Source organism: Leptodactylus fuscus, chromosome 8 (genome assembly GCF_031893055.1).
Source record: "Leptodactylus fuscus isolate aLepFus1 chromosome 8, aLepFus1.hap2, whole genome shotgun sequence".
NCBI classification, from domain to species: domain Eukaryota; kingdom Metazoa; phylum Chordata; class Amphibia; order Anura; family Leptodactylidae; genus Leptodactylus; species Leptodactylus fuscus.
The window spans coordinates 40,662,878-40,676,810 of NC_134272.1; the positions used below are offsets into that span (position 1 = coordinate 40,662,878).

Genomic DNA, 13,933 nt, shown 5'->3' on the forward strand with positions numbered 1-13,933 from the left:
CCATCTCTCTGGGAGCTCCGGCTGAAGTTACAGCCGGCTCCCAGCTTCAGCAGCTGCACGATCTCCGTGCAGCTGCTGTATTCTGATTGGACGTACCGATACGTCCTGTCAGAACTAGGCAACCACTTCCCGGACGTTTATAGTTTATGGGCGGTCCGGAAGTGGTTTTAAAAGCACTTTCACTGTTATACTGATAAGCAGTAAATATCGTTCACTGTTCTGTGAACGATATATACTGTATAGGAATAAATGTGTTAGGAACAAAAGAATAAACATTGTGGTCGAGCATTACTGGAAGGGGTGCAATAAATGAGATAAAGAAATAGTTAAAACAGGAGGGAAGTGATGAAACACTAAATAATTCTACTGCTAAAAAGATGTGTAAAGAAAAAGATACAATCAGCAAAGACTAAGACAGAGAGGCTCATTGCCAAGGAAATTAAAAAATAACCCCAAAATATTTGTCATCAATTATATAAATAAGATTCTTAAAACATACATTGGTTCTTCTCAAAAATAATCTGGGAACAATGGTGGAGGAGGATGATGAAAAAGCTAGTATATCAAAAGCCAAATAGTGCTCTTTCCATTCTGAGCCCTGCCATATTCCCATACAGCATATTATGATCACATATGGGGTATATTGCTGTGTTCAGGAGAAATTGTGTAACAAACTGTGGGGGGCTTTTAATTCTTTAACTACTTGCAAAAATTTAAAATATGGCGCTAAATGGACGATTTATTGGGAAAAAAGTAATTTTTCATTTTTACGTCCCAATGTTAATTAAATCTGTGAAACATCTGTGAGGTCAAAATGCTCAATCTACCCTTAGATAAGTTCTATGAGGGGTGTAGTTTATAAAATGGGGTCTCTTTTAGGGGGTTTCCACTGTATTGGTACTCTAGGGGCTCTGCAAATGCGAAGTGGCACCTGAAAAATATTCCAGCAAAATCCACCCTCCAAAAGTCAAATAGTGCGCTTTCTATTCTGAGCCCCACCATGTACCCATACAGCAAATTATGACCACATATGGGGTATTGCCATCTTCTGGAGAAATTGTTTAACAAACTGTGGGGTGCTTTTTCTCATTTAACCCATTGTGAAAATGATAACTTTGGGGATAAAGTGACTTTTTAGTCATTTTTCATTTACACATCCCAATGTTAGTAAAATCTGTGAAACAACTGTAAAAGGGCTCTGCAAATGAGACATGGTGCCTGAAAACTATTCCAGCACAATCTGCTTTTCAAAAGCCCAGTGTTGCTCCTTCCCTTCCATGCACTGCCATGTGCCCAAATATAAATTTACACCCACATGTGGGGTATTTCTGTGCTCGGAAGTAATTGCACGATAAACTGACAGATGCATTTTCTCCTTTAACCCTTTGTGAATGTGTGAATTTTAGGTCTAAATGAATGTATTAGTGAAAAAAAATGAAATGTTTACATTTCACCTCCATATTATTTTTATTCTTATGAATTGCTTAAAGGGTTAACAAACATCCCAAATACTGTTTTGAATTATTTGAGGGGTGCAGTTTTCAAAATGGAGTGATTTATGGGGGTTTCTATTATATTGGCCTTTATAATTCCTTTCAGAACTGAAGTGGTCCCTAAACAATTGGTTTGGGGAATTTTCTTGTAAATCTGGAAAATCGCTGTTACACTTGTAAGCCTTGTAACGTCCAAAATAAATTAAAATACAATCAAAAGATGATGCCAATATAAAGAAGAGATATGGTAGATAATATTTATTCATGTATTTGGGTGGTATAACTATCTGTCTGAAAAGCAGAGAATTTAATATTTTGAAAATTGCAATTTTTTCCAAATTTCCATCAAATTTCCTATTTTTTTTTTTTTATAAAGAAATACAAAAATATTGATTAGTGTTTACCACTAACATGAAGTATAATGTGTTACAAAAACACATTCTAAAAATCACTTGTGTAAGTTAAAGCGTCTCAAAGTTATTGCCATTTAAAGTGACATGTCAGTTTTGAAAAAATAGGCCTGGTCCTTAACGCACTTTTGGGCTGTGTCCTTTAACCCCTTCCCGCCGATGGCATTTTTTGATTTTTGTTTTGGACTCCCCTCCTTCTAAACCCCATAACTTTTTTATTTCTCCACTCCCAGAGCCACACAAAGTCTTAATCTTTGCGGGACAAATTTTTCTACATGATGCCACAATTAATTATTCTGTATAATGTACTGGGAAGCTGTAAAAAAAATTCCGACCGGCGGCCGCCATAGTTACACACCTGGCATGTGCCGTGCTAGTACAGCGTATATCAGGAAAGGGTTAAGGACTCTATAAAAACAGGCTTTATCCCACAAGACTGGGATATAACAAATTGGGTGTTCATATAGAAGGTATCAAAAGTGATCCTGGAAGTCATAACACTTCATCACCTCTGTTCAAGCATGTTGAACGAGCGAATAGAAAACAGCACAGCTCAAGAAAAATGAAATTCAAATTCCACTAATAGAAGAAAATTTATAAAATGTTATAAAAGAAAAAAAAGGAAACTACAATAATTTTGTGTTCACTACATACTTGATACGGTCAGCAGGATATGTTAAACTAAAATAAACTGCGGAGCCCACTGGACTCTAAACTGCAAAACACCCTGGTGTGAATACGATCTGGCAGTTAGTGTCACTGCCAGAAAACTAAACTAGCTGGGTGTGCTCTTGTTTAATTCACAGAGCAACCTGTGCAGATCAGAGCAGCCGCTACAACAAACTAAACTGTCAAGCCAAAACTCTTGGACGAGACAGAGACCGACTAAACCCTGTGTGCCTCAGTTCCACCCAACCCACAAGGCAGCTTACTGCCAAACAACCTTCAGTGTGAATACTGACTGAGGGGTAAAGCTAGCTAAGGCCAACTGAGATATTCACCACACAACACACAAGGCAGCATGGTGCCAACTAACAATGGCATTGCTATCTCAGGGGTAATTGCTAGCTAGGCCAACTAAATGTTTGTTCAGGCTGGAACCCTTGCGTGCGCATTCACGCACACCATTTGGGTTTGAGGAATGATCTTAGAGCACCGGGCGTCCAGACCAGCCCCCTTAAATAGGTAAGGGGCGGTCACAAGTAAACAGCCCAGCTGCCCACGCCGAGCGCACATTGGTCGACAGCCCAGTCAGTCAAACAGTTGACCACGCCCGGCTGCTGCAAGGAAGGTTAACCCTTGCAATGCTGGACTGTGCAGTGGAACAGGCTGCGACACCCATGTCATGGCCGCACCTGCTGCACAATCCTACCCACAATACTCTTCAGGAATTCCCCTTGCCTGTTCCACTTATATTTTAATTTAACACTGGATCTTTTACTACAGATGGGTGGGTCTGTACCCCTTTATGTGGGTTCAGGTGAACTTTCAAGAGACAGAAATCTTCGCCAATGATGCCAATGATAATACCAAGCATTGTGAATACTTTGAAGTCTCTTGGTTTGCATTAATTACAATAAATCTGAGAAATTACCAGTTTTTATAGACAACAAAACATGGATGGAGGGATTTCTTTCTATTTAAATGGCAATCTAATTCCATCAAATACTTGGCAGATATAGTGTTGGTCAAAAGTATTGGCACCCCTGCAATTCTGTCAGATAATACTCATTTTCTTCCAGAAAATGATTGCAAGCACAAACTCTTTGGTATTAATATCTTCATTTATTTTGCTTGCAATGAAAAAACACAAAAGAGAATGAAAAAAAGTCAAATCATCGATCATTTTACACAAAACTCCAAAAATGGGACAGGCAAAAGTATTGGCGCCCTCAGCCTAATACTTGCTAGCACAACTGTTAGACAAAATAACTGCGAACAACCACTTTCGATAACCATCAATGAGTTTCTTACAATGCTCTGCTGGAATTTTAGACCATTCTTCTTTGGCAAACTGCTCCAGGTCCCTGAGATTTGAAGGGTGCCTTCGCCAAACTGCCATTTTGAGATCTCTCCACAGGTGTTCTATGGGATTCATGTCTGGACTCATTGCTGGCCACTTTAGAAGTCTCCAGTGCTTTTTTTCAAACCATTTTCTAGTGCTTTTTGAAGTGTGTTTTGCGTCATTGTCCTGCTAGAAGACCCATGGCCTCTGAGGGAGACCCAGCTTTCTCACACTGGGCCCTATATTATGCTACAAAATTTGTTGGTAGTCTTCAGACTTCATAATGCCATGCACACGGTCAAGCAGTCCAGTGCCAGAGGCTCCAAAGCAACCCCAAAACATCAGGGAACCTCCGCCATGTTTGACTGTAGGGACCGTGTTCTTTTCTTTGAAGGCCTCTTTTTTTTCCTGTTAATTCTATGTTGATGCCTTTTCCCATAAAGCTCTACTTTTGTCTCATCTGACCAGAGAACATTCTTGCAAAATGTTTTTGGCTTTCTCAGGTAAGTTTTGGCAAACTCCAGCCTGGCTTTTTTATGTCTCTGGGTAAGAATTGGGGTCTTCCTGGGTATCATACCATACAGTCCCTTTTCATTCAGACGCCGACAGATAGTATGGGTTGACACTGTTGTACCCTCGGACCGCAGGGCAGCTTGAACTTGTTTTGATGTTAGTCGAGGTTTTTTATCCACCATCCGCACAATCTTGCGTTGAAATCAACTTTTCTTTTCCTTCTACATCTAGGGAGGTTAGCCACAGTGCCATGGGCTTTAAACTTCTTGATGACACTGCGCAAGGTAGACACAGGAACATTCAGGTCTTTGGAGATGGACTTGTAGTCTTGAGATTGCTCATGCTTCCTCAAATTTTGCTTCTCAAGTTCTCAGACAGTTCTTTGGTCTTCTTTCTTTTCTCCATGCTCAATGTGGTACACACAATGACACAGGACATAGGTTGAGTCAACTGTAATCCATTTCAACTGGCTGCAAGTGTGATTTAGTTATTGCCACCACCTGTTCGGTGCCTCAGGTAAGTAACAGGTGCTGTTAATTACACAAATTAGAGAAGCATCACATGATTTTTCAAACAGTGCCAATACTTTTGTCCATCCCCTTTTTATGTTTGCTGTGGAATTATATCCAATTTGGCTTTTTGACAATTCTTTTTGTGGTTTTCCATTAAAGACAAATTAAATGAAGATAATAATAGCAAAGAATTTGTGATTGCAATCATTTTCTGGAAGAAAATGAGTATTATCTGACAGATTTGCAGGGGTGCCAATAATTTTGGCCAACACTGTAAATTACCATCAAATTTACATTAGTTGTGTAATCTGAATACATGCTCAATTATTAGTTGTATCTCTTTCTTGTTATTACAATAGAAGCCTTTTCATTTCTCCTAAGTGGCTATGTCACTTAGTTACAATTATCAAGTTCCCTATGTTATGTTCCCTATGTACTTTATGTCTTACAAACCATTCTAGTAATACTCAAACGCAGTGGCGTAACTAGGAATGGCGGGGCCCCGTGGCGAACTTTTGATATAGGGCCCCCCCCCCTGACCAACACAAAGACCTTGACCAACCGCCCTCCTTTCCCCATTCCTGCGTGCTCAATTATGCCCCACAGTGGCTCCTGCACACAGCATTATGCCCTATAGTGGCCCCTGCACACAGAATTATGTCCCATCGTGGCCCCAGCACACAGTATTAAGTGGCCCCTGCACACAGTATTATGCCCCATAGTGGCTCCTGCACACAGTATTATGTCTCACTGTGAACACCCATGAACAATTATTATACTCTGGGGTATTTTCAGACCCCAGAGTATAATAATCGGAGACCAAGGGGGGGGGGGGGGGGAAGACACAAACATAAAAAAACGCTGTTACTTACCTATCCCTGGCTCCGCTGCAGTCCTCTAGGCCCAAAGCCTGTCTGGAACATGGAGAGGTAAGTAACACTGATTTTTATGTTCCTTACCTCTCCTGGGCCTCCGATCATTATACTCGGGGGTCTGAAAAGAGCCCAGAGTATAATAAGAGTGTTTGTGGGACCTGTGGTGTCACTTACCGATCCCAGACCCTGCCAGGAACAACAAAAACCACAGCGGTAGCGGCTGTTGCTAGGCTCCTAATGTATCGGGCCCTTTGGCAGCTGCTACCCCAGTAGTTACGTCACTGCTCAAAAGATTCCAATTATAAACTGCTGCTGAAGTATTATTGAGTTATCTAATTAACATGTATAAGAAAGAGCAGTATAAGGTTTATGGGGGTGGGGGGGAAGAGGGGTTAAGGGTTTGTGCTGTTGATTTTTCATATAGTATACCACATTAAAATCTAATGTGTCCCCCTCTGTGACCAATTCTAGTGCTAAATGTGTGTGACATCTTGCAAAACTTCTGGTAGCAAGTGCATATATAATCCATGTGGCCTGTCAGGCAGCACTTACTATTCCTTACCCTAAAAGTGGTGAGAAAGCTTGTGTTAAATTCAGTGGAATAAAGTGGAAAAACATCTATACTAGAAAAATATTTTGATACTTACATAGTCAAATTTTTCAGCATTACTTGCTCCTTGCTGTAAAAAAAAATAATTCAATATTAGAAGCAGTATTCATTACCACTATCCTATTGTTATGCAGATGCCGTACAGTACACAATACAATTTGTCCCTGATATTCAAAACTTTTTATTATGACATGAACACTGTTAAAAAAGTAAGTGTTGTTTCAAATTCTTTTTTTTTGTAAATAGTTATAAGTACCGTATATACTCAAGTATAAGCCAAATTTTTCAGCGCAGTTTTTGTGCTAAAAAAGCCCCCCTCGGCTTATACTCGAGTCTGCAAAAAAAAAAATATTTTTTTTTTTAGGAGGTGTGTGTGTGTCTCTATGTCCATCATATTAGAGCATATTATATTGTGTGGGGCTACTGTGGAACATTATACTGGGAGAGGATTCTGGGAAGCATGTTATACTGTGTGGGGGACATTGTGGGGTCTTATAATGTGGGGGGCACTGTGGGGAGCTTCTTCTACTGTGTGGGGCTGCTGTGGAGTATAACATACTGTGTGGGGACTCTGTAGAGCATTACATTGAAATGGCTCCCTGGGGAGTAAATTATACTGTGTGTAATATATTTCTATTTGAATAATAATAAAGAAAACTTACAGTTGACTTCACACATGGAAATCCACAGTATTTCTTTTTCTGGTTTTCAAGCAGCACTTTATTCTCTGCATAATTCGTGCAGACACACACGGACCCATTATAGTCTATGGAGACTGTGTGTTTTTTAGCTAACTACTTTTTAATGTGTTTGGTATTCCATTAGAAGGTCCCCAACAGACTCCCTGAACAGAATATTGAATGCAGATGTGAACCAGGCCTGATATTATGATTATGATAAAGAAGGGAAAAAAGATCACAAATAGGTTGTTACATAGGGCCATTAAAAGCAAGGTCCAAAAATAGGTATAATCTCCTAATCCTTCCAAGAAAAGATATAACAAAAAGTGGCATCCATAATAGGAGATGGACGGGGCCCCACACCACCATTATAGCGGTTGGGGAAAGCCTGGTTCTCCAATCACTGTACATCTCCTTAATGGAAAATGGCCCAGTGTTATGAGATTTCTGTACATGCCACCAGGCCCCTTTCCAATAGCAGACTTATACTCACCTCTCCCTGGATATATATCACAATGCCAAATCATAGGTTTCAGCAGTGACCTCTGGCTATATGACCTCAGTCGCAGTGGCACCAAAATGAACTGAAGTGCCAAACCTCATGAATATTTATCAAATTTTGTGGGCTTGTGGGGGGCTCTTGGGAGAATTTTATACTGTGTGGGGACACGGTACAGAATATTACACTGTATGGGGCCCACTGTGCAGTATATTATACTGTGTTGGGGCCACTGTGGAGCATGTTCTGTGTGTTAGTCTTTCTGGAACATATTATATCGTGTGGAGGGCCATTGTGAAGCATTATACTGTAGGGGAGCTCTGGGGAACATATTACACTGTGTGGGGTCCCTTCACTATTCACATCACATGCTATCTGTTTTATAGCAGCTGTACACTATTATTAGAGGCTGTAATTACATTGTATGTCATTACCTTGTATGTCATACCTTTAAACAGTTGATCAGCAGGGGCCCTGGGTATTGGACCCCCACTGATCTCTTAGATCTATTAGACTGTTAGAACTCCTGCAGATTGGATGTTTTCCACAGCATGTAGCTCCCAGTATTGTTTATACCAAGCCACGCGCTGTTGTAGATAATGGAGTTGTATTTTAGATGCCGCTTCGGCACAGATAATACTCACTGTCAAGAATATTCTGTAGGAAGGAGTTAGGGGGCCCTGGTGCTAACTTTGTCCGGGGCCCACAAGACTTACTTACTCCACTGGTTCTATAAAGAAACTGGATTGATGAATCAGAGGGATTTTTTTCAACTACTTTTAGCACTTTTGGCATTGTATAAAAATATTTACCCGTTCTATACAAGGACAAGGCGATAGCTAACATTTTAAAAATGGTTGAAAGTTTGTAGCAAGGAGCTAAGACCATTGGTAATTTATTTTCTCCATCTATGTACTGCTCTAACTTGAAGCGCCAACAACATAATTGGTTACTTTCACGTGGATTGTACAAGTGTGGAGTTAGTCAATGTGCATTATAAATTTATGGTAACTACCTGTGGTTATTCTTCTGTCCACAATAGACAGGATCTATAATATCTGTACTTTTGTTAATTGTGCTTCCACTCATTTAATGTATCAATAATTTAATCAATAATTATAGTCTACATGTGCTCATATATATACTTACACAACATGTTTCAGCGTTTGGCCATGAGTAAGAACCATGAGATTGTTTATTTAGATTGGGTTTTTTTTGTAAAGGGGGTAGGGATTCCACCTGTGATTTCTATTTACAGGAAACACAGCAGTGAATTCGGTTGGACTGAGGAGGGGGAATGTGGCAGGAACACTGTTGTGACTACTGTGTGAAGATTAGCCTGACCACAAACCTTGATGTGACCAGTGGAAGAGGAGTAGTCAGATGGGGGAAAACCATGCTGTGGCAACCAGGAGATAAAAAAAAAGTAGGATGATGATAACCCCTACTGTGAGTACTTGAAGTGAAATTAGGCTAGGGGAAAATTGTGCTGTGTATACTTAAGATGCAGGCTGAGGGTAATCCATGACACTAATGAGCAGCTAGGATGAATTTACACAGGGTGGTAATAATATGAGCATTTGGCATGATATCAAAACTGTAGGTAATTACAAGGACAGTGGTGAAGGTAAGCATACCTTTATTAAAGAAGTGATGACAATTGCACCGGCATTCACCATTGGGTTGTGTGGTTTTTCTGCAATGCATAAAAAGACAGCATCAATTTAGTAATATGCATATTAAACATTTCCAGTAAAGCATGGAAATTCTGTTACATAATCAATGATGTACATTTACAGTGTTGTCACTTATTTTTCAAGATTTCTGTAACTCATCCTGGTATGCTTAATTTCAGCTTTTCGAATTTCCTGACTGATAACAACCCATTCTTTGCCTAATCACGATTTCAATTTGTCCACCTGCTTTTTGAGGACTGACCGCAGGTTGTCTATGTGATTGCATTGTCAATTTTGCCATGTGACTTGGCGCTCGATCATGCAGGAAAAATATTGCTCATCTTCAGATTGCTCTGAGAAGTCACTCATGGAGGATATATTTCGATATCATTATTTATAGCGGTGTTCTTAGGTGAAAATGTGTGTTAATCCACTCCCTTGGATGGAAAGCAATGCCACACATGAATGGTCTCATTTATTTTACTGTTAGCAAGACAAAGGACTCGCAAAGGGCCTCACATTTACTAACACAGACAATCATTCTTCCAGAAACCATTTCTTTTCAAAAACATTATGAAGGATTTCCAGAGAAACAAACTGCAGATGAATGGAGTAAAGACATTTTGTCTGACTGGGGTAGGATGATTGACTGTCAAAAGAAGAAAAGGTGAACTCTGGCACGTGTCCGGTGATATTGACAGCAGTAAAGAATCCAAAGGTCTCAGGATTCTTTATTGCTGGCATGATACTGGACTTCTGGTAGAGCTCACCTTTTTCCTCTGTTCTTCAAACCTTGAAAAATAAACAAACCTTGAAAAATAAACAAATAAATCCCAAGATGTATGCATCACCATATTCAGACACCTCTTTTAAATTTATGTATAGGATAGAGCGATATAAGGGCTTTTTTTTTTGCTGGGCAAGATGTAATGTTCATTGATACCATTAATACTTTTTTTTTTTTTTTTTTTTTTTTTTACAAAAACAAAAATAACAAAATAACTTCAAATTATACTGTTAAATGTAGTCCTACAAGTTACTGCATTATACAGTCATGGCTAAAAGTTTTGAGAATGACACAAATATTATATTTTCACATGATCTGCTGCCCTCTGGTTTTTATGTGTGTTTGTCAGATGTTTTTATCACATACAGAAATAGAATTGCAATCATATAAGATAAGATATTCCTTTAATAGTCCCACAATGGGGAAATTTCAGTGATACAGTTTCATGGATGGTACAGTAGTATATAACAAGAGAGAAACACATAGAAGCTCATGGCAGATAGAGAAATCCTAGGAATCATAGCAATTAAAACGAAAGAAACAGACACACTGCAGGATCATTTAGTTCTCTGTGCGGAGTGATGTTAATAATACAGCCGAATGTGGTTGGAGGACACGAGGAGGGGTCACAGCAAGTAGATATAACAGGCAGAAAAACATTTTTGCAGAGGTGGGGGACATATGCAGCTATCATGATAACATGTGGCAGTTCCTTTGGTAGGTGGTGAGATCTCCTGCTCACAGCTGATAGTTTGGTATCTTGCATCAGCACTATTGTCCATTAACCACAAAAAAAAAATGCCCCAAATGTCCTTAATCACAAGCCCTCCTCCTCCTTACCACTGTGTTCTACTTCTCCAAAGAAGTCTGAAGCCATCCAGGTATACATGGCGCTGTTCTCTTGCCAAGCTTCCATAACTCCTGGGGTAGGTGGGTGATTGTAGGTTTCCAGGCTGTAGCAGAGTCCCACGTGTCCACAGTAATAGAAAGAAATACCAGTCAGCTGTAGGCATCTTCACACATCAGCAATAGACGCCAAAAATCATCTCCTTGAAAGAAGAAGTCTGCATTTCCATGTAGGTTTCTCTTCCATGCCGCATGGTGAGACATGCTGTCCTAGCTCTGGGGGGATGGTAATAGGCACATGTGTAGACACAGAAAACCAGCTGAACCAGGTCTTGAGTCCATGCTTTACAATAAAAACAAAGGAACAAAAAACTCCACAGGGTCTTCCATTCGATTTATAGTTGCTAAATTCATAGTGCTAGTTTCTTGGTTATGAGTAACAAAAGCTTATATTGACAGAATGAGTTAATGCCTCAAGTCAATATTTGCAGTGTTGACCCTTCTTCTTCAGGACCTCTGCAATTCTCCCTGGCATGCTCTCAATCAACTTCCGGACCAAATCCTGACTGATAGCAGTCCATTGTTGCACAATCAATGCTTGCATTTTGTCAGAATTTGTAGGTTTTTGTTTGTCCACCCATCTCTTGATGATTGACCACAAGTTCTCAATGGGATTAAGATCTGGGGAGTTTCCAGGCCATTGACCCAAAATCTCTATGTTTTGTTCCCTGAGCCATTTCGTTATCACCTTTGCTTTATGGCAAGGTGCTCCATCATGCTGGAAAAGGCATTGTTGATCGCCAAACTGCTCTTGGACGGTTGGGAGAAGTTGATCTTGGAGGATATTCTGGTACCATTCTTTATTCATGGCTGTGTTTTTAGGCAAGAAGGTGAGAGCCGATTTCCTTGGCTGAAAAGCAACCCCACACATGAATGGTTTCAGGATGCTTTACAGTTGGCATGAGACAAGACTGGTGGTAGCACTCACCTTGTCTTCTCCGAATAAGCTGTCTTCCAGATGTCCCAAACAATCGAAAAGGGGATTCATCAGAGAAAATGACTTTACCCCAGCCCTCAGCAGTCCACTCCCTGTACCTTTTGCAGAATATCAGTCTGTCCCTGATGTTTTTTCTGGAGAGGAGTGGCTTCTTTACTGCCCTCCTTGAGACCAAGCCTTGCTCCAAGAGTCTCCACCTCACAGTGCATGAAGATGCACTCACACCTGCCTGCTGCCATTCCTGAGCAAGCTCTACACTGCTGGTAGCCCGATCCCGCAGCTGAAACACTTTTAAGAGACGGTCCTGGCGCTGGCTGGTCTTTCTTGGGCGCCCTGGAGCCTTTTTGCCAACAATGGAACCTCTCTCCTTGAAGTTCTTGATGATAGATTGTTGACTGAGGTGTAATCTTTCTAGCTGCGATACTCTTCCCTGTTAGGCCATTTTTGTGCAGTGCAATAATGACTGCACGTGTTTCTTTAGAGATAACCATGGTTAACAGAAGAGAAACAATGATGCCAAGCACCAGCCTCCTTTTAAAGTGTCCAGTGGTGTTATTCTTACTTAATCATGACAGATTGATCTCCAGCCCTGTCCTCATCAACACCCACACCTGTGTTAATGGAGCAATCACTGAAACAATGTTAGCTGGTCCTTTTAAGGCAGGGCTGCAATGATGTTGAAATGTGTTTTGGGGGATAAAGTTCATTTTCTAGGCAAATATTGACTTTGCAAGTAATTGCTGTTAAGCTGATCACTCTTTATAACATTCTGGAGTATATGCAAATTGCCATTAGAAAAACTGAAGCAGTAGACTTTGTAAAAATTTATATTTGTATCATTCTCAAAACTTTTGGCCATGACTGTAGGATCCCACATGACTTTTCAATTTTGACCTAGTATTTGATAAATAATGACACAGTGTAATTTGTCATGAGTTGTTTATCTGAGGTTGCATATCCCATGAATTGCTTAACAAGTTTGAATCTGGGGGGAGGAGTGAAAGATCACTTCAAATAAATGTACCTTGGGTTCTATTCCATCATAAACAGTGAGTTGTTCAGGTGTTACACTCAGAACTAAGATTCTCACAATTCTAGTGTGAAAGAACAGGAAATTTCACTAGCTGAAGACAAAGTCAGGAGAGCAGTGGCGTAACTAGGAATGGCGTGGGCCCGTGGCGAACTTTTGATATGCCCCCCCCCCCCCCAACCGGCGCCGACGTCGAAGACCTCGACCGGCCCCCTCCTCTGCACTCTATTACGTCCCTTGGGGCCCCTGCACACAGTATTATGTCCCTTAAAGGCCCCTGCACACAGTATTATGTCCCCTAGTGGCCCCTGCACACAGTATTATCCCTCCATAGTGGCCCCTGCACACACTATTATGTCCCTCACTGGCCCCTGCACACAGTATTTTGTCCCTTACTGGCCCCTGCACACAGTATCATCCCCAACAGTGTCCCCTGTACACAGTATTATACCCCATAGTGGCCCCTGCACACAGTATTATCCCCCATAGTGGCCCCTGCACACAGTATTATGCCCCATAGTGGCCCCTGCACACAGTATTATCCCCCATAGTGGCCCCTGCACACAGTATTATACCCCATACTGGACATCCATAAACAATTATTATACTCTGGGATCTTTTCAGACCCCAGAGTATAATAATTGGAGTCCCGGGGGAATAAAAACATAAAAAATTAATGTTTTTTACCTGTCCCCGGCTCCTACGCTGTCTTCTCCACTGGCGTCCTTCTGAAATGACGTCAGACCGGGTTCATGTGACGTCAGAAAGGACGTCAGGACAGAGGCCTGGAAGGATCGTGGAGAGGTAAGTAACAGTGTTTTTTATGTTTATTACCTCTCCCGGTCCGCCTATCATTATACTTGGGGGTCTGCAAAGACCCCCGAGTATAATGATAGTATATGTGGGGCCCGCGGTGTCACTTACTGATCCCGGCCCAGCTAGGATAGGTAAGTGAATAGGGCCCGTTACGGCCTATTAAAAAAAACCGCAGCGGTAGCGG

At 40.9% G+C, this 13,933-nt stretch overlaps 1 protein-coding gene across 2 annotated transcripts in view; it reads right to left on the reverse strand.

Annotated features, from left to right (window-relative positions):
- GLS (glutaminase) overlaps positions 1-13,933 on the reverse strand; it is a 267,993-nt gene that overhangs the window by 139,423 nt on the left and 114,637 nt on the right. For both annotated transcript variants that reach the window (XM_075285137.1, XM_075285138.1), the window contains exons 7-8: positions 9,235-9,293; positions 6,456-6,488 (exon numbers count right to left, since the gene is read on the reverse strand). In XM_075285137.1, coding sequence (XP_075141238.1) covers positions 6,456-6,488; positions 9,235-9,293 — 92 coding nt within the window. The remainder of the gene's footprint in view (positions 1-6,455; positions 6,489-9,234; positions 9,294-13,933) is intronic.